Source organism: Vipera ursinii, assembly GCF_947247035.1.
Source record: "Vipera ursinii genome assembly, chromosome: Z".
Taxonomy (NCBI): Eukaryota; Metazoa; Chordata; class Lepidosauria; order Squamata; family Viperidae; genus Vipera; species Vipera ursinii.
In genome coordinates, this window is record NC_139517.1 from 106,103,151 (window position 1) to 106,125,850 (window position 22,700).

At 34.5% G+C, this 22,700-nt stretch overlaps 1 protein-coding gene across 1 annotated transcript in view; it reads left to right on the plus strand.

Moving 5' to 3' along the window:
- The window catches only part of RUNDC3B (RUN domain containing 3B), a gene marked incomplete at both ends in the record, with an annotated part of 44,222 nt that overhangs the window by 19,912 nt on the left and 1,610 nt on the right, over positions 1 to 22,700 (plus strand). Inside the window, 6 exons of the mRNA XM_083376250.1 lie at positions 2,313 to 2,402; positions 3,162 to 3,242; positions 4,348 to 4,516; positions 5,835 to 5,992; positions 18,433 to 18,579; positions 22,088 to 22,209. Coding sequence (XP_083232376.1) covers positions 2,313 to 2,402; positions 3,162 to 3,242; positions 4,348 to 4,516; positions 5,835 to 5,992; positions 18,433 to 18,579; positions 22,088 to 22,209 — 767 coding nt within the window. The remainder of the gene's footprint in view (positions 1 to 2,312; positions 2,403 to 3,161; positions 3,243 to 4,347; positions 4,517 to 5,834; positions 5,993 to 18,432; positions 18,580 to 22,087; positions 22,210 to 22,700) is intronic.

The window sequence follows — 22,700 nt, forward strand, 5'->3', positions numbered from 1 at the left end:
GGTTTCGAGTGAAATGATGGACATGGCTGACTCAGTGTCCAGTTCCATCCTGCAAGCTTGACCTGAAGTCAGAATTTGGGCTTAAGAGGGCAGCGAGCTCGTGTGTGGCAAATGCTCCGGTGGCTGGAGCAAAATCCTACGCTAAATTGCCCTAGGGCCCCGGTACCTCTCCTGATCGGAATGTCCAATTGGCAGTCCGTCAACCTCTGCAGACTGAAGCAATGTGGCCGGTCTTCCCCCAGGCCCGACATGTGGCTGTCCAGAACCTGCAGTCCATGCGGTAGTGGCAGCCACCACAACCCGGACACCGAGAGAAGGGAATTGCCTTGTAAGAAGTCCTTTGTTGTTGGTCGTTGTGCCCTTGAAGCTTGTCCACTTCATGGTTGCTGTCAATGTCTTCTGTAAGTTCGGCGTCCTCATGGTGAAAGGCCTCCTCGTGTTGAGTGCTTTTGGCGGGCCACATGGCTTTCACGGCCCTGCCGGTGGTTTCATCCACCATGATCTCTTTCAAGGCTTCCTGGAGCAAGAGAGTCTCTTTGGCGAAGAGTTTCTGCTGCAACTCTCTGCTCCGAAGTCCACAGACCAGTCAGTCTCAAAGCCTTTCTTCTAAATCGGTGAATTGGCACAGACGTGAAGCGTGTCTCAATGCTGCAATGAATTCTATTGCTGTTTCACCCAGCTGCTGAACTCTTTGTTTGAATGTGTGCCTCCAAGCTAATACTGAAAGCTTGGGCTGGAAATGGTCGCCGAGCTGTTTCTTCAAGTCCGCGAACATTACGGATGCCAGCTGCGCCGGTGCAACCAAATTCTTTGCGATATCGAATGTTGCAGGCCCGCAGACGCACAGGAGCATTGTGGCCCTCAGGCCATCTTCGGCGACTTGGTTGGCGCGGAGGTAGTTTTCGACCCTCGAGATGTACAACGGCCATCTCGCCGGGTGAGTGACATCAAATTCTTCCAGCTTTTCGACCTTCACCATCTCGGGAAGTCTTTGCAGCTGGGGCTTGTCTTCTTCCTTATCCTGCTTCGTAGGCCCAGGGACTGGTCTGCAGGGCTGGTAGTTGCTAGCGTTGGTGTGCTAGGCCAACCGAGGGGGGGGGAAACGCGTTCCCTGCCAGGCACTTCAGCTGGCCTCACCCCCTAGTGACTTTCAGCTCTTCTGAAGAAGCAGGATCCCACCTCCATCACCAGTGTTGTGTACTGGGTTCTTTGAAGCAAGCAGGAGACGAGGCGAGAGAGTTCAGGCAGGAACATACTTTACTGAATGCAGGAACTGAACTGTTAACCAAGGCTTCTATGCAGCTATTTATACTCTGGCCACTAGGCAGTGGCCAATAGGTTTGAAGGAGCCTGTTGCCGCCTTAGAGCCAACCAATGGAGACTGCCTGTCTGAGGAGCCAGTGACCGTTACCCAACTCCCTGATTAAGCAATCTCAACAGCATTCAAAACCCACGTGGTACAGTTCAAGTAAAACAGGCCCAATACATTACAAGCACTTTAAATCCTTTGTTAAACATTTATAACAAATATGAATTACTTCATATTCCATGAACTCAACAGTTTCAGCATAATGGTAAGGAGAAAGTAGTAGAACAAGAAGCCATTCAATGAAGCTATTAGAAGAAAAAAGCAAACACTTCTTTACAGATCACAAAATGAATTTGTAGAATTCATTATCACAAGACATGATGTTACTACCAAATTTAATGGCTTTAAAATGGAAGTAGATTAATTCATGGAGAACAGGGTTATCACGCTTATTGGTCTTGAAGACTCTGTTTGGACCTTCAATACCAGTGGCAGTGAATAATGGTGGGAGAGATGTCGCTTTCCACAAGCAACTATAGAGGCATCTGTAGGCTTATGTGAAAAGGAAAATTCAACACTAAGATGGCTATTGGCCTGATCAAGCAGGCAGCGCTGTTCTTATGCTCTGAATAACAATGTCTACAATATTTTTTTAGTTATGATTTTAAAAATAGTTCTTTTCTATCCCAGTAGCAGCCTGATATTTTCAAGAAAGTATGTAATGGTTAAGTTTTATCATAAAAATATGCAGACATCTTTATTCTGAATAATTTATTATTTACAAATAGGCCCATAAATACGTGAAATCCAAATGCTTCCATAGCATCCTTGATATGTATAAGTAGAGCAGGTCACTTAAATTACTGTACAAATTAATAGTTTTCTTAACAATATAAAATAAAATGTGGTAGCTGTTGGCATTAACTACCATCAATAATTTGGGTAATTGGCATGTTATTTAAATAATTGAGAATATAATAATTAGAATTTAATATTTTTGTAGAAGATTCTATGAAGATGGAGCAATTGTATTGGGAGAAGAAGCAAACATGCTAGCTGGTATGCTGCTCGGTCTCAATGCTATTGATTTCAGGTATGCATTCTTGTGAAAGTGAAATTAAATCATTTTATTTAGTAAAAGGTTGATTTTCAATTAACTCATTATAGGTTTTGTCAAAATGTCATTTTTTAAAAATTATTTATTTATTTGATAGAAGTAAAATTTTCTGCAAGTTAAGCTTGACTGCTTATGATGATATAGACAAATCCATGCTTTATTCTGGGTAATATCACAAAACTAGTTTTCCATTTATTTCTTCTAGAATTTTGTTAATTATTTCTATATCTAACCTATAGTTCTGGTATTTCCTGATTGTCTCCTGTCCATCATCAATCAATTCTGATCCTGCTTATCTTTCTAGATCTCACCCAATGCTTGTTCATGTAGAGCATTATACATTATAATTACATTTTAAAATTATTCTGTATGAAGATTTCAATCTGAGATTAAAAGGCACTTTGTTTTATATATGCTGTGGCTACGTAGTGATAAGGAGATAGATCCTTTTGCGTTCCTCAAAACTTTGTATGAATTCTGCTTCAGTACATATAAAATCATATAATAATAATACTTGGAAAAGGTGTTCTTTAAAAACCCCAGAATGACATGTCGATTGCTGGTGAAATGGTGGATATGTAAGAATCTACATTTAAAGTTGAATTTTTTCATGTTAAAACTTGTTCTTACATATCTTTTGCATTGATTACGTGAAAAAAATGAATTATGTGCTGAGATTATTCAATATCAATATGTTTTAATGTTCTTAATTTCTGATTTCTCATTCTATGTCAGCTTCTGCCTCAAAGGTGAAGCTTTGGATGGCAACTATCCAGCTGTAGTAGATTATACACCATATCTGAAATTTACCCAAAGGTATCTGTTTAGTCTGTGCTTTAAAAATAATAATAATATATTTTCGTATTATTTTTATTTCACATATTCTCAATAGTTCGTGATACTTTCTACTGGGAAGGGAAAGAATGAAAGAGGAGTTCCAAATGCCATTGAAAATGTTTTTATTGGAATATGGCATGTATCACAAATGAATTATTTTCTCGTGGCCAGCCATAGAATACAGTGGTTGAAGGACTGCCTCCTCATAGACATTTCCCTGTGGCCATTGTATTTGTTATAAGTATAAGTGTAAATTAGCTTTTTTCACTAATTCTGTAGATAAACAAGAGACATTCTTTGCAAGGATAAACCGCATGCAAGGACACGCTGTAAGACCAGCATGTGTTATGTATGATATAGAGTGCTTCTTTCTTAATATGTAGCAGGCAAAACTGTAAGAGCTCTTTCTCTATTTTCCATTTTTCTATTTTATGATCACATAAATATGTTTTCCTTATTTTACTTAAATTACTATAGAAGAAAATATTTACTTGAGCTACTAAGCTAAAATGAATAAAAACTTGATTTATTTTAGGATATATATCTTTTACATACAAAAAGAGCAAGCTTTGCATGAATAGTAATGGAACCCAACTTTACCTGAATAAAACTGCTAAACATGCTTAGTTTAATATAGTAAACAAGTTGACAGAAGTTAGAAAGAAAAGTGATACATTGATCATAGATTTATAGTGAAAGAAGATATAGGGAGTGATAATTATATACAAGTTCTAAATAAAGGGAAGCATCCAGAATCTGCACAATATGAGAATCTGTTCTGGATCATAGAATGATGTCCTTACACCTTACACTTACATGACACAAATATGTGAACAAGCTTAAACCATCTTTAGCTATACTGAGATTAAAGTAGTATTTCTTTTTTTCTTTCAACACTATCTTAGAGTACTGGAAGGCATGTAAAATCTGTTAGATTTTACATAATCTGCCTGATAGCAGTTACTAGAAACAGGAGTCATAGAGGCAGAATTGGACTCAACAATGGGGAGAAGAAATTTCATTCAGTTTTTTCCATTTAAATTTTGTAAGTTATTGTTCTTAGCTTTTGAGTTTGATTTCTCAGTTCTGACAGCATCAGTAGTGATGAGGAAGAGCTAAGAACACTGGGCAGTAGTGGTAGTGAAAGCAGTACTCCCGAAAACATTGGTCCTCCTTTCAGCATGGATGAGAATAGCTGGTACAACAAGTGCAAACGGGTTGAACAGAAATACCACCTTACTCTGGAACAAAAGGTAAACATTAATTGGCTGAATATATTTGGTATATTACAATTATTACAATAACAATTAAAAGATTTAATTTTAAAAATATTCTTAAAAAATGAAAAAAAATATTATTTATTTTATGCATTTTTATTGTATGTATTTATTAGTTAGCTATAGTTCTGATAATAGAAAAACTGTTTTTGGCCACACAAGACTTGCTGCTTGGTCAGATAATATTCCTTAACTTATTGCATCTATTGAAGCTGAGATGCAGCCAGAAGTTGTTCTTTTTCTTCCATCTTTTTTTTCTTCAAATTCAATCTCTTGCTCTGAAAGCAAGAAAAAGCACAAGCAAAACTTGCTAAATTTGTTTTTCAGTAAAGTCTTTAATCATTGATAGCAGAGATAAAAAAATATGGTCTATCTTGCTCTATCTTGTATTGTGCTTTTGAAAGCGTGCCTTTGTGATATAGGGAAGAGGCATGTATACAGGAAATATGAAGTATCTCAGTTTTTATTAAATATATAGACAAAAATACAGTAAAAGTCATAATTATTGATCACAATTCAGCAATTTAATTTCTCCCTAAAGTGGCATTCTTTTTCTAGTTTATAAAAAATATACCAAAAGTTTTTCCTACTGAGTGTGCTTTCCTTTTTTTTACCCTCTAATGAAACTTCTATTCTCAAAGATAGTTGCCTTTGTTCTACAGGGACTGTTTCAATATTATAGACAATTTCTGAGGGATACTTGCAGATCTCTACTATTTTCTGTTCTTTGGCATTTTTGAACCTCTCAGTAAGCTTGTTAATTAACTCATATAAAAGACTGGAGAGAGATAATAATACTCTTACAATAAGGTTTTAGATGGGCATCTGTAAATTTCTCTCAGTTGTAAGTGCTGTTATGCCTTATTTTCAGTTCTGCTTTAGTTTTCTATAACTGATATTCTTGAGTTTCAGCTGAGAGGGAAATTAAGCATCCCTCCCATTTATTTCTTGAAATTTAAATGCTACCTGTTTGCAAGTTATTCTGGATGGCTTACAGTGTACACAATGAACAATAAAATAAGATCAATGATCACCTTCTCCTAAGGCCTAAGAAGACAGTCAGATTACCAGTGCATACATACTATTCATATGGCTATCTAGGCCTTAAATAGACAAAGAAACTATGTATGTAACTAGCAAATAACTTCAATATCTGCAATTAAAATGTAAACAGTGATATAGTCCATTTGAATTATTATTTTTATGTTATATATCATCCAGCCCTGGTATCAAAGCAAACATATCATCAAAGTACTTTTAAAACTAAAAGTTCATGAAAGACATGTGTTTCTAGGGTTATCTAGAAGAACTAGTGCGACTCAGAGAGACTCAGCTGGCTGAATCCATCTCTCAGAAGAAGGCGTTGCAGCAGAAGATAGAATCTATGAATCTGGCCCATAAAATAGAAAAGGAACAACTTGAGTACATCATTGTGGAACTGCAGGATCAGCTGTAAGTTGGATATGGTATAGATGTTTTTCTAGATATGCTCTTGAGTAAGAGATTTTTTTTTGTCTTTATACGGAAAAGTACAGTTAATATGTTGAGAAGTATTAATGTTGCTCAGTTACTAAAATTAACATTTTTCTTTACAAAAGATAGGCTGTAAGTTGTATCCCAGTTTTTTTTTAAGTCACCTCTTATTCAAATGTTTAATTTTCAAATATCTTAAATATTATATAACATATTAAGGATCATCAATTCCAGTAAGTTGATTCAACATTCATCTTTTAGTGCCATCTAATCATTTCAACACCTAATTACTATGTTAACCGAACTAACATCACTACACAAAATAGAAGCAGTGGTATCTTTTCTAACTGAAATATTCATCTCAAGGCAAAACTAAATAATCTTTATTGCTTCAGTGAAATTGTACATCTTAATTTTGAAAGCTTTGAGAGTTCTAAGCACCAATCATTTCCCCTTTTCTTTAGAAATTGTTGATTTCTATTCTTTTTTTGGGAGCAGTTATGCTGAGGACAGAAAATGGCATTTTTTTCTTTTTCATTACTTAAAAAACACTTTAGAATGTGTCCCAAATATGCTTTTTAAAAGTCACCTGGACTTTATTTTTTTGCTTGAAAACATTTTGCTTCTTATCCAAAAAGTGTCTTTAGTTCTGGACTGAAGAACATTCAATGAGAAGCAAAATGTTTTCAAAGGATAAAAAACCCAAGAAAGTCCAGTTTCCTTTTGGAAAGCACACTTAGGACAACCATGACCTAGATAATGAGAATCTCCATAGAAACTCTAGAATGTGTTCTTTTCAGATGTTTCACTAAATAATATCTTGGGATAAGAATGAGCTGTTCTCTTTATGAAAAAAAGTTTTCCAATTTTCAGATATAAGTATCTAGAAAGGCACACATAATTTAACACATTTTCTTTATAGTTTATGAAGAAAACTGGATGATTGAAACTATTTTAGTACTATTCTTAGTAAAATACAATGTAGTTTTTAATCTTGACAACTGCCACAAATGTTGAAGTTGTGACTGTACGTTTTGAAAAATTAAGAGTGTAACGATACCACATTACATATTCAGCAGTAAAGATTGGCTGACTTCATTTAGTAACTTGGTACAACCAAAGAATAAACCTATACATGATAATATAAATTAACACAAACTAACCCAAACTCTAAAGTTAAAAACAATGAGGACCCAAATTGTTGGGGGCAATAAGCTAACTTTTTAATAATGCCGCTGTGTGGGGGGGGTGTGTGAAAGCCCAAATAAGCAGGCATATACATAGAATGAAGGCTACTGCTAAGCACATTGGTTTGTGCTTTAAATTGTAAGCCGCCCTGAGTCTTCGGAGAAGGGCGGGATATAAATGGGATTTTTTTTAAAAAAAGTTAAAAACAAATTGTAGAGTTTATTTCATGTTCGCAATAAAAAAGAAATTAAGAAAGCTACTTTGCATCCATCTTTCATCAACATTTTTTTTTCTTCTCTCACTCTTGGCTTGTACCCAAATTTGCCCACCTTTAAATATGTTTCTAGGTATGACCTATCAAGCAAAAAACTGATTTGCAATTCCTTTTGATAATATTATGGTGGATCTTAGAAATAAGATTTTAAGAAAGTGTCATACTATCCACCTTTTAAAAAGATAAGTTCCATTCATTCAACTTTCCCAGAACTCTTTTATATTATATTATTATATTATATATAAGATTATATATATATATATATATATATATATATATATATATATATATATATATATATATATATATATAATTATATTATAGATATAATTCTATAATGTGAAAGTTTTATACATACATACATACATACATACATACGTAGAAATGACTAGGGAAGAGTCAAGCACATCATCAGTCTTGAATTCCTTTGTGCCCTCAAGAGATCTAAGTCTAGCCCACCTTGAATTCTATGACCTTTCTCTACCATCAATTTGTTTTGACCATTAGTAGTACAGATTTTTGTAAAGAGCATTAGTATACAGTAAACCTATATTCTTTTGAACTGCTGGACTCCTGATTTCCTGTGCTTGACATAAATAATCTGCTTGATTCAGAGAACATTTGATTGTATTCATTATAGTAACTTTGACGTAATATCATGGAATATACATATATTTCACAAAACCAAGATTTTTTTTTTCTGAATGTCTCTCCATTTTTGATGAAGCACCTCTGCACAATAATGGCCTTCAGTACTCTTACAGTATATAGTGCAGTAGATTGCCTACATATCATTCATGTATAGTAAAATGGCTACATATTTATCTACATACTCAGGTGAGTGGAAATCACCTGGAAATTAGGTACCTTGGTCAAATGGTATGTTTCTGTCAGAAAAAGTTTGCAGTAGAGATTTCCAATTGGTGCTAGTGCTTGCTTGCTTGCTTGAATTGAATTGATTTGCCATTCATCTCAACCACAATGGGTGGCTTACAATGTTAAAAAAGAATAAAACAATGCAATACTATATGTACAATAAAAATAAATATACCGTAAAAATACAAATTATCAGCTATAAATAAAGCTAAAAGACGGGGGGAGGGAGTAAGCTGAATGGGAGAAAGAGGACGAGCTGTTATTAATCTATCAACCAGTTCCATCGTGATCTTCTTCCAGGACCCCAGGCCGTGTGGAAGAACTAGATCTTCAAGCTCTTGCGTAAGGTTAGGAGGGTGGGAACTGATCTCACCTTGGGGGCAAGATGTTCCAAAGGGCAGGAGCAATGGCAGAGAAGGCTCTTTTCCTGGACACCCCCCCGCAACTAGACTTCCCTTCTGCATGCCTCCTCTGCCAGCATGGGAGGATGGGTCCTCAAGTAACCCGGAGCAATGCTAGGAATCAACACCTTGAATTGCCAGTAGCCAGTGCAGCTCTTGAAACAGTGGTATCACGTGGGCCACAAAAGTTGACAGTGCCCCTGTACTCTGCACCAACTGTAGCTTCTGAATCCTTTTCTATAGTAGAACATGCAGAGTGTGTTCCACGAAGTGACATTAAAGATTATCAGTGACAAGGACAAAAGAAAGGGATCACCCTAGGAACAAATTACCTTTAAAATGCTCTACTGGTTTTTATTGGTCTGTTGGGGCCTTTGAGACACAATAACTATTATTAGTGAATGAATTATGGCCACCTGAATTTATTTTATCAATTTACCAATACAATACACTTTTACATGTGCGTATCTAAAGAGATGAAGTCTGAATTATATTATAGTCAGCAAATTCTAGGTTGGAAATTTAATCCTTAGGAGAGCATGAGGTACCAGCACTGAAAAAAGAAAGGGAATATATTAAATATATAATATTTTCCTAGGCAGGGTGCAGTTGTTTATTTGATCTATTTATATTGCTGCTCTATTCAACATATGTCAGGACAGTATAGATCACAATAAGTAGCAATAATTTAAAAAGCACATAGTAAACCATAAATGTATAGTCCAATACAACTACATATAAAAACATAAGTGGTGGGTGGGGGGAACCCTCATCCCATGGGTCTTATTACTCCCATTTGATCCTTGAATTAAAAAAACCCGGGTCTTTAATGTTTTTTGAAAGGCAGGCAGAGTTAAGAGTCAACCAAATCTTGGAGAGGAAGCTTTCTGGGAGCAGCAACAGAGGAGACACGTTTTCTTGGTCTTACCAGTTCAACCTTGCCTAAATGAAGGAACCTTAAGCATACTAACCCTGTCAGATCTTACTGGATGGGCAGATGTAATTGGAAGTAGATGGTCAGATAGTCCAGCCTGGTCCAGTATCGTATAGGGCCATGGGGCTTTATATGTAAGTAATGACACTATTAAGGAGTTTATTGCTTTGGGTTTTGTAATTGTCTGTTTAATTTTAGTAGAAAATACAGCATTACTTTTCTCTCCCTTGTGGCCTCATTAGACAGTCCATCAGGGTACCTTCCCCAGCCTATCTCATAGAAAGATGAAGTTTAGATTGTTTTTTGCAGGAGGTTATTAGGAGTTACCTAAAGATGTGGAGTGAATCTCAGTGAATACACATTTCTAAGTTATATTGTTCAAAAGCCTGAACTCAGAAAGTCTCTTCTTGTGGTTCCAATAGCTCATTTACTATTGCTGGAATTTACTATGTAGTTTTCCATAACATATAGCTGTTGTTTATTGCTTAATCCTACAAAAAAGGTGCAAGGGTTATATTGTGATATAGATGCTGTGTTCCTATACCATGGCACTCAAAGCATCTTTGGGAAAACAAGTTCAGAGTTCTATACCACCCATTATGTACCAAATAACTGGGAAATACATTGTTCCTGATCTGCAAGTACTAAAGAATTTTGTATCTTACTGCCTACCTTTAATTCCTCTGTTTCAGTTACCCCTCTGGTTTGCCCTGTGACAAATAGATTTGGATCATATGCATATTTTTGAACAATGCTAATTTCACAACATAAATTATGTGAAATATAAGTTATATTAGTACTTACACATGACTGCCCAGTTGAAGAATATGCTCTTAAGTGTGATTTCAGGTATACCTGGCTGAATGAGGATATTAGGAAGTCCAATTTGTGCTCTGAGCATTATGAAGAATGCTCATTGGAAGCAATAATACTGTAGTTCGTCTTATAAATTGAGCTGAAAATGTTGGATTGTGCTATACTGAATCTAAAGATCATTGGTCACAAAAGTAGTTCCTTAAGGCAGCTGCTGTAGTTTCTTACTTGTTGAAGCTGTGGTGAATTGTGTAAAATATGTTTGTGTCCTATGAGTGTCATTTTAAATGTGTGTGTGTGTGTGTGTGTGTGTGAGAGAGAGAGAGAGAGAGAGAGAGAGAGAGAGAGAGAGAGAAAGAGAGAGAGAGAGAGATTTAGCATATGGCATCTACAGAGGTCATGCAATCACTGATATACAAATTTAAGTTTATATACAAATATAAGTATATTCTTGAACAACACTGTGTGTTTTATAGTTTGTTCCAGAGCATCACAGTCACATTGCAGACTCTTGACATTCATTCTCCAGTTAGTTCTGTCCTGTCCTGTCCTGTCCTGATTCTGTTCAGGTAGTTCCATGTTTTGGAGGGAGACTGCATTCCTGAAAGTGGTTTTGTTGGATCTGTGTGAAAAATCATACATTTTATAAAATAAGGGTGGGAATTTCAATTACAGTAATTTTAGTATCTTTACCAAAGCATATTAAATGAATTAAGATACAACATAGCTGATAGATCTGGCTTTAAAAAATATTAACTTAGTAGTGCAATCCAATACACATTGTTCAAAAATAACTTGTAAACAAGTGAGTTGAAGATCATGATTTTAATGGTGCATATTAATGGGTTTAAGCATAATACCTAGTGGACTGAATAGCTGCAATTGCAATGAACAACTCTGGTGAATTAAGGATCCTTCCTTCTGGTGAATTGGAGGATTCTCTGGTCCACTAGAGTAGAAAGGCTGCAAAGAAAAAAAGAAAAAGCATCTAGTGGAACAAGGAATCTTCCATTGAAAAAATATCTTTGAATTAAAGTATCTGGCACAAAAATTCTTTTACTTAAATATCAGTGCATTTTATATTTTAAATTAAATTCTATTCACCTGCTATGGATCTAGAAAGGCTATGATTGAATCCAGTTACAGTCAGAATATCTTTAATGCCTACTGATTTGGCACCAAAATAAATTAAATCAAAAGAATGAAGAGGCAGAGTTTTAAGCAGCCAAAAACGTATCCTGTATTTTTATAAAAGGGTCATATTACTGTTACATAGTATTATTAGTAGTAGTAGTAATGTTACTGTTATTATACATATTACTATATATGATAATAGAAACTAATTTCTTTCACAGTGATTGTGCCATATATCTTTAAGTAATATGTGAGAGAAGCAAAACCTTATTGCTGGATTTCTTAAATACATTCTGGATCCTAAATATTCTATAATATGTCTAGTCAATGTTTTTAACTGATGTAGCTTAAATAATGAAAAATGTAAATTGGGAAGACTGTATTAGACTACATTTCAGAGTAAGCCAGAATCTTCTTCCAACCCAGATTTCAGGTATTTAGCATTGTGGATCCTGTATTATATGACAGCTCTGTTAGTATATTTTATTCTGTATTAGTCAGCTTGTATGATTTATGGTTAAATTAATTTATGTATGTATTATTTTGCTAGCTGCATATATGTTCCATTTTGAAGAAATATGTGAAATACTATGTATTTTGAAACAGCCTAGAGCAAAAACCTGCAGATTCTGGAAATAAGAGTTCAGATGACAGTATCATCTGAGCTTTGTTTTTAAGTTGAATGTCCTTTAGCTTGCTTTCTGGAAAGTAGATGTTTTATGAGTGAGACTTGCAAATATAAATGCCTACGTAACAACTTCTCAACAATCTAAATTTTCCTGCAATTCCCTTCTCCTTGCAACCAGAATTAGAGTGTTATAAAATTCTGGCACCAGAGACATTAGAATGGATTTAAATATGGTATTTAAAGGCTGTTGTGCAGAACACGTGCAACAAAATCAACCTTTTAAATACTAGCTGCAATCCAGATTTATAGAGATAACCACTTTTGTAGCCTGTGATTTATATTTCACAGATCGTTTATCATTTAGGTTTAAATAATGAAACAGAGAAGATATATTTATTTCTTACTGCTGTCAGCAAACAACTGTTGCTAAGAATCTGTTGCAATGCAAAATGTTCTACTTTAAGGTGTGGATTTTTTAGGCATTTTAACTACAATTATTGTTATATATTAACACATTCCTATACATTCTTAAGCAGCTTCAACTGTTCAAATCTTAGATTACATATAGTCCTCAATTTACAACTACATTTTGGTCCTGGAATTGCTAAGCAGTATGGTCATAAAATGTATGTGCTTTGTTTAATGATAGCAATTCAGGCAATCCCAGTTGATATTGTTAATGCCCCAGTCCTTGGACAATTCAACAATTAAATCAATGGGAAGCTGGCAGGAAGTTGTAAGCCCCAGGCCTTCTTTACTGAGGAAGGGAGCAAGGAAATATATGGGAAGGTAGGGAAAATTGTCTAAGAGTTTCAGAACCACTTTCAGCCTCAGAGTTGAGAGGCTTCTGAATCCTCTTTAGGGCTGAAAATCCTTGATGGGCGATAATCCAGTTTGGATTTCAGCATGTGAATTTTTCAGCTGCAGAGTGGAAAAGCAAGTGTCAATTCCTCCTTGGATTTTAGCACAGACAGCAGTAGTTTGTTATCTTCCCTGCTGGTTTTCCTATTGACTTTCTGGGGAAACTGGCAAGAAGATTGTAAATGGCAATCACATAAATGTGACTCTGAGCAGCAGTATCATGATCTTACTTATATATCACATAGAAGATACGAAAAAATATAAATGATGGGGTTGTTCTTTCATATTTGTAAGTGAATGCTCCTATTCAGAAAGAGGAATTTTATCCATTTGCCTTACTGATGTCATCCATTTGGCAATTATTTTGAGGAGTGCCTGCAAAACATGCTCCTAAAAATTCCAGTATGATTACTTGTCCCAAAATGTAAGCCTTCCTATGTTAATACTACATGTTGAGGTTGACAGGGAAAACTCCCAAGTAGCTTTCATGTTTCATATAATTAGCTGTTACTAATCAAACATTTATTTATCTTAACCTTTGAGGTGAGATTGGCTCCTTCTCTCCTGAGATTTCATAACAGCCTTTTAGACTGCCAGATGGTTTAGGGTCCGAGTGGGGGAGCTTCAAACTGGGTGTGCTTGATTAATTAAAACTTAATCACATCTCCTGTCGCTGCCCCCCCATGAGTCTGGCAAATTAATTTCATAATAGCTAGCTAGCTAGCTAACAACTAACATTAATTAATTCTGTGCTAACTTATTCAGGAGTTCAGGTACAGTTCCTCCTTGCTCTGCATGACCTGTTCTGAGGAAGGGTAGACTGAAAAGGAGTGACTCCTGATAAGCATTGCTTAAGCTTGGTCTGTGCTTCTTTCTTATAGAAAAATTATAGGTACAAAAATGCTGTTTATGCACGAAAGGATAATTTCCAAATTTGAACAAACAAGCTATATATAATTAAATTGCAGTTGCATATTCTAATTGAAATTTTAAAAGCAAATTGATGATGTCCCAAATGTATGTTCAAACACAAAATAGGCATACAGCTCATAATTTTTAAAAACTAAACACCCACACATGTACCTCAAAAAAGCAATCTGGATCCTGTTTTTCAGCAGAGCAGTTGGAAGATTCGGAATGCTGAATCCTTCAGCTGAAATTTCTTTTTGTTGAGGACCCTAAGGGGCCAGAACCCACCCTGAAGGGGTGGAATGAAGGAAGGAAATCCCAGGGACTTAGGAGAGATGGCGGTCTCTCCGAACAGTCCAGAAGAAGCCTCCCAGAAACCAACGGAAGAAAAGGCTGGCTAACTCTATGTCCAGCCATAGCTGAAACAACGGAAGCCATAAGCTTTTAAACTAAGCGGATCATAAACAACGTGCTTGAATCTGGGTAAGAATATTGATTTTCTCTATCCTACCTATTTTCCTGAAGAAGAAAGTCCCCAAAATAAGAGATCTCCGAAGAAAGAAAGGGGGAGGGGGACTCTGCTCCCTCCCTTTTAGTTAGCGGCGAAACCTACCCTTTAGAGAAAGAAAAAAGACTAGAAAGACATGAAAAATGATCAAATGCTGACCTGCTGGTGGATGAGGATTTTTTCCCCTCTGAACCTCAAAGTTTTCAGAAAATGCAGCTGTGTAAACAAAGTGAGAATAACAAAGTTGAAGCAATAAATACTTTACAAAAGGAAACATATGATAAGTGACAACAATTTCAGAGGACAATGATTTTAAACTACATAGAAATCCAGAATAACTTTGAGAGCATGAATCAACTTATTTCCAATTTAATTTCACTCCAAGAAATTTCCCAGGAAAATACAGTAGAGATGACTGAACAAAATTCTGAGGATAGAGACTTAAAGATGGAACCATATAAAATGATTACTTTACAAAATGAAACATATGATAAGTGGCAAAAATTTCAAAGGACAATGACTTTAAACTTGAGAGCATGAATCAACTTATTTTTAACCTAATTTCACTCCAAGAAATTTCTCAGGAAAATACAGTAGAGATGACTAAATATAATTCTGAGGCTAGAGATTTGAAGATGGAACGATATAAAATAAAAAAATATGATTTAATCCAAATGGGAAATATTTCAACACGTCTAAGCAACTTTGAAGCTAAGGAAAAGAATGAGAAAAAATTCCTTACAGGTAAACAAATGATGCAGCAAAACATATTGATTAAGAAAGGCAATGGCCAGAGAAAAAAAGACTAAAATGGAAATTCAGAAAAAAGATAGAGCTTATCAGAAAGAATACTTTAAAAAGAAACATTTGTTTGAATATGGCTAAAGAAATGGAAAAACTTTGAAATATACTACTCTTAGAGGGATGATTTTTCCCCCCTTTTTTCCTTAACTATAATATATATGTGTGTGTGTGTCTGTTTGTGTGTCTGTGTGTGTGTGTTAAATGCTTGTTAACTATTTAGATTACCTTGCTAAGCCCCAAACATGGGACAAATCTTTGTTTCCTGTTTCAGCCTAACCGAAGGCCATCGACAGGCAGTAGTCACAATAGTGACAGCTCATATTTGTGTAAAAAAATTTTTTAGATTGCTAACAAAGAATTAAAGGGAGACTGATATGCATTTCAAACTTATTTGTTTTCATCAGTCAGCCATACCCTTCTGAGATTCGAACCTGGGCTGATTGCACATTAGGCAGTTGTTTTTACTTCTAGGCCACAAGCTCTATCTCACTTTGTTAGCTGAGAAGCAAAGGAGATATGTGTTAAATGCTTTTTAACTATTTAGATTACCTTGCTAGGCCCCAAACATGGGACAAATCTTTGTTTCCTGTTTCAGCCTAACCGAAGGCCATCGACAGGCAGTAGTCACAACAGTGACAACTCATATTTGTGTAAAAAAAAATTTTAGATTGCTAACAAAGAATTAAAGGGAGACTGATATGCATTTCAAACTTATTTGTTTTCATCAGTGGGCCGTACCCTTCTGAGATTCGAACCTGGGCTGATTGCACATTAGGCAGTTACACAAATATGAGCTGTCACTGTTGTGACTACTGCCTGTCGATGGCCTTCGGTTAGTATACTGATTTGATCATTTTTCCCAAAATTACAAATTGGACATTTGAATGTTCCAAGAGATTGAAAATTATTTCAGTCATTACTTGACAGAAAAATAGTTTGGTTTGTAGTATACAGAAAAAAATAGTGATTTAGATGTAACTGATATTTCATGAGACCATCATAATATATGAAGTTGATCTGGAACATTTATTTGCATCCAAATCTAACTGGATTTTTTATATATATTTGTTGCACTCCTCCCTTTTCATTGGGGAGATTGAGGCCCAGAGTGACAGCCTGGCAAATAATCGTGATCAGCAGAAAGATTGCATATCAGTAACTTGAATTCTACTATTGTTATCTCCTCCATAAATCCGTAAACTCAGATTTCCTCAGCATGCTGTATTTGTGTTAGTTTGCTTGCTTTAGGGACTTTCTAACACTACTAATTAGAAGACAGCTAACGCACCACATGGGCTCACATCCATGACATTTGAAATTTCAACAGATCTGAGTCGTCAAGGTGGTGATCACAACTCATTCCATAGAGAGGGATATGTGAAGGAGATTACCCAATAGGAGAATTCATAGTACTGGTAAGTAACAAAGCTGTGGTTGTACTATTAGTTATAAACACTCTAAATCTTTCCCAAGTGACAGCCTTTGTTATGATTCATACTGAGTTTTGATATTTCTGACTAAAAGTGGCAGTCATGAGATTGGGAAACAATTATTTCTACCTCAATGTATTTTTCACAGAAATGAAAGAATAACATACACATACATCATACTTTCATTTCTGTGAAACACACTACACACTTCACACACACACACACACACACACACACACACACACACGTATATACACATATATAGGTATATACACATATCTACAACTTCCAAAATATTTGAACTTTTCTTTAAAAAATTGTAAGAATAACTTTTATATTGTGATATTAAAAGAAAATGTTAGGGCATCAAATAATGTTACTTCTGCCATAATTATCCCTACAAAAACTCTGTACATCTTAGTTTTGCTGTAGCAATTTATTCATATGAAGCAATATGTAAATCCTGCAATTCTTCCTCCCCCCTCATAAAGTAAATATGAATAGGTAATTCATTACTTCACTGCAGCTATTGAAGTTGTTTTGAGTGTTCTATTCTTGATTCAGAAATAACTTTTGGATTTTGAAAAAAAGGGGGGAGACAAAGAGAGGGCTCTTCTATAAATCAGCACTTAGATTAGCAATCTTAATGTATACGCTTAGCTTAGCATCAGATGTAATAAACTAAGCGGTTTTAATTTATTGTACTTATTTCCATATTTAATTGACTGATCATCTGTTCTTGTATAATACAAGGGCAATTCGGAAATATCAATGACAGACACTCGCAGATACAGAACTTTTATTGTACACATTAGAAAATTACAACATTACATTTCAACATAATCACCATTCAAATTGAGGCACTTGTCATAATGTCTTATAAGGTTTGAAATTCCTTAGTAATAGTTGCTCAGCGCCAAATCTGGGCTATAGGCGTGATCCAAAATATCCCAACGGAACTGCTTCAAAAGTTCTTGAGTGCGTCTAGCAGTGTGCAGGCAAGCATTATGAACCAACACTACACCGGAAGTGGTGCCATAGATAACCCATCAAATCTGAAGATGCCAAAGAAGTACCGCTAGTGAAGTTCATGGAGCGTGGTTCGACCATCAATTCAGTCTACTGTGAAACCTTATGAAAACTCAGACGAGCCATCCATAACATGCATCAGAGTATGCTGACTTCGGTTGTGGTGTTGGTTCACAATAATGCTTGCCTGCACGCTGCTAGACACACCCAAGAACTTTTTTGAAGCAGTTCCAATGGGATGTTTTTGCTAACCCCTCCATAGCCCAGATTTGGTGCCGAGTGACTACTACTAAGGAATTTCAAATCTTGTAAGATGTCATGACTCAATTTGAATGGCGATTATGTCAAAAAGTAATGTATTGTTGTAATTTTCTAATGTGTATAATAAAAGTTCTGTATCTGCGAGCGTCTGTCATTGATAACCAATTGCCCTTGTACAAGAAAAACACCCCATACTGTAGTGTCACGTGAATTCAGTTTTGTTCTTCAATGGCCAAATTTTGATTGAGCAATCTCTTGAGAGAAAATGCTTTAGTATGCTAGTAGGAAAACCTTTCAAGAACAGCCTATTTTCTTCCTTTATTTTAAGACATTACTTTTAATGGCATGAAATTCACTATGTGTTCACAGAACTGTGCTAAAGAATAATGATTTAAGATCAAGACAAGAATTAACTACCCATCTCACCAATCAGTGGCCTTCCCCAGGAGCTTTGGATGTTAATGCTGTTGCCTTGGATACGCTACTTTATGGAAAGCAAAATAAGCAATGGGATGAGTAAGTTGATATATTTGTGCAGTGCTCCTAAAATCCCAGAAATCTCATTCACTTTCGTCCACATGCATATCTCATCCAGTAGAATTTTAGATTCAGCAGACAACAAAAACTGCTGAATGCCTAATTATTAAAAGAGTGCAAAAATACTCGTGATAAATATTTTATTACCTTAAAACACATTTAGAATGCTATAATACAACTAGTTTATATAGTACCCAATGCACAATTTTTACATTGTGTGTGCACAAAGTGATTACTAATGTAAACCACTTCCTGTGTAAGTAGGTTGTTTTTGTTAATTTTGCCTGTCAATGCAAATTGTTCAAAAAAAAATTATTATCTGCTATATTAGAAAGATGGGAAGCAAAAATAACATTCAAAATATTTTGAAATTGCATAATTTTTGCGAGCACTGCATGTGACAATGGCTGTCCTTGAGAAATATATCAAACCTGGGCAAGCATAATTAAAGGCTGCAAGATATTGGAGATACTGCCTATCTTGTGTTTTTCTTATGTGAATCTTTTCCTTTTCCAAGCTTGCTTTATTAACCATAATTAAAAACATACTGAATCAAATATAATGCTTAAGAACTGTAGAAAGATTGCAGAACTCACAAGAAAGATTTCTATATTTTGTTCCGCATTAAGGCTTTGACAGGCTTTAAATTTTGCATCAGATTTGCACTGGTTTTTCATTTCAAAATTGAACTGTATATTAGCCCAATTTGACAAGCTGTTGAGGTATAATTAAGCATATTGTAGTATATTATGTATTAGAGAATAATGGTATTTGATTAACTGAGCAATAGCTTAACTTTAGAACAATGCTAAAATCTTCAATTAGGGTTTCTAAGATTGTTGGAACAAAAATTATTTGGGGCAATATGTATATGGTACACTGGAATAATTAAGATCATTTAAACACACTCATAGGAAACTATTGCTTTTAATTTTTTGATACAAATTCCCATTAGGATATTATTGACTGTTTAACATGAGATTGTTTATTATTAATGCATATACTATCAAGATAGGTATTTGATCTTTAATAATAGAGAGTGTACCAAAGCTGTAGAAGTATACAGACCTATCCTATCTCAAGCATGGTTTAGAGTTTGTTTTCCATGAATTTTTGGAACAAATAAAGATTTCCTCATCAGTAAATGGCAGTTCAGCCATTACTGCTTACATACTTTATTGGATGATATGAAAGAGTGGATACATTTTTTTTCAAGATGCACATTTAAATAAGCTATTTATGCATATATGTTTTGGGAGATTCTCAACATTTTCTTGAAACTTAAGAATTCTATTTTGATTTGGTCAGTATGTAAGAAAGTAAGGGAAGCCCTTAAGGCCCAAAGCCTCTCTACATCAGATTCTTACATTTCAATGTTGAAGATTACGTTCATCCAGAAAACCTCAAAACAGGACATGTAGGTGACAATTCACCTTTTATTTTACTTGTCACAATTTAAAATTATTTTGGAAATAATAAATATATGGTTATTCACAATAACCATTGATAGATCTATCCTCCATTAATGTGTTGAATTTTATTTAAATAATTTAGATTAGCCATCTAGTAGCTTTGAATTCCATAGACAGCCATGTGTTGGTAATGTTTAAGAACTTTACTTGTTTTTCTCATATTTATAGAATTCCATTTAATTATTAACCCTATGTTTATGCTAACATAGTCCCAGAGTTTATATTGGTCATGAATGGATGTTATAATATTTAGGGCTGGTATTACAATCAAATTTGATAGTTTAGTTATATTTTATCTCATATTTAAGCCTTGCTTTTCAAAGAAAAATAATTGAAACAATGTACAACTATGTTTAATGTAATATTTTGTAAGAAACATATATTTTTGTTTTGAAAGGAGATGAGCTGATAATCTGCTTTTGCAACATGGCATGTGCTTGCTTTTGTGCAAGAACAAGACAGACACAAAAGGAAAAAAATAGCAGTGCCAGTAAATTCTAATTGGCATGGTTAAAATAATATCATGTGACTTGTAAGGAAGTGAGCGTTTACCTGTGCTTATTATTTTTATTATTTTCTACTCATTTTATATATTAAACATTAATTACTTAGCATTATGAATGGGAAAAACACATAGAATGTAAATGAGATGTTGGTTTGTTTGGGTAACCTTGTGCTGAGGTGGTCCTTTTGCATCTAAGCGACATACAGGTTAAAGAAATTGGATCTGATTACATTTATATAGACTGATGTTAAGGTTTAAAGTTTTCATATGATGAAATGTAACTCAAACTGTCTAGATGTCAGTATCAAAAATCTGATAGTAGAAAGTGAATACGTTTCATCAGTCCAGGCTTTAAAATAAGGATTGAATGTGTTTTCATTAATTTCTAGCTACAATTCAAGCTTGATAAACCATGAGTCCTTCATATGTTGTTGAATTCCAAATATATGAAAATAGTTCACTATTACGTCAGTATCTTTGTTTCTCATTTATCTTCCCAATACGCTATTAAGATATCTATTAATATTAAACCAAAAAGGGACCATTGTGGAGCAGGCCCAAACACATTCAACATATTGAAAGTAAACTTCAGCCCTTAGCATATTTTAAATGAATATTTAACATTGATTAATACATTAGTCCTTTGATTTTTAAACACAAAATATTTCAACCAATTAGCATTATTTATTTGCAGTTTTGTGTTTGTGTGTATGCGTACATACACACAGAAGTTTATATAAGGAAAGTGTAGGTCTAAACCCCTCAGTAACATCATCCAATAATTACAGTGTAAAAATTCAGTGCAGGAAAGGCAAATGATACAAAAGATGCTCTTAATAATGCTCTAATTGTATCCTGCATATATGATGGGGGATTTTTGAATGTGACACATATATGCTTCTGTGGTACTACAACTTCTTTTAGCTTGGTATAGCATTGATATATGTAACTGTTATGAGAAATTATTAAGTTTTATGTGCCTTTGGTAACATTTCTTAACTTTGCAGGATACAATGAAATATTAATAACACAGAATTTTTGTTGATACTTTTTCAAAATATTATTAGAAAAATTATTCCTTTATTTCAGTCAAATTATCTAGATTTTTTTTGATAAATACTAAGAGTAAATAGCAGCTCGAACAATACATTGTATAAGTCTATAGCTAGATACAAACATACATGTTAAAAATTCCAAGTGCATAAAATAAGCCAATACTAATACGGTGGCAAATATGCAAACATAAGTAAAAATTTAAAAGCGTAATTTTTAAAAACGTTTATGGGCTCGATTCAGAGTAAATTAGTATAATATTAACAATCTTAACTCCTTTTCCAATTTTATGTACTATATTGTGTCACACATTTTGGGGGAGAGGCAGGGGAGATAATTTAAAGGTTGCATAGTGTTATAAAAAGGTATACTGTCATTAGAAAATTGTAAAATAAATAGTTATTTCTGCTGCGTATCAATTCAGAAGTAATGAAATGAGTTGTCACTGATATTGCAGAAAGAGTTATCACAGCCTGGATCAGCTCTCTGCTGATGTAAGCTTTTATCAGACATCCCTGGATCCAGGTAATCTACCAGATGCAGATGGGAAGCAAGATGGACTAAATTTACTTAGTGAAGGTAAGGTGAACAGTCCCAAAAATCTGTGTATAATGACTAATTTGCAGGTATAGCTTGAGAACTACAAATCTGCAATTCAGAATTAAATTAAATTGAATGTAGTATAAATGGCAGCATAAACATCTGATTTGTAATCTCCTTACATATACATTTTCTTGGCTCTAATGAAGATTTGAGACTAAACTTGCCTGATTTGCTAATGATATTATGTATTTGTTGCTGCAGAATAATATAATTACATTTATTCAAACAGTATTTGGAACACAGAACCCATACTTTTTCTTTCTTTTTGGAGAATAGGTATAATTATATATTTTTCATAGATAATACAAATCTATACAAGTTTCTATCTATCTAATCTATGCTATCTGTTCAGCTTTGATTTTGAGAGCAAACTGCAAACCTTCGGCATCTGTATTGATTACAGTGTGAGGTCTGAAATTAATATGTTGAAAAAATGTTGAAAAAATATTTTCATCAAAGAATAAAAC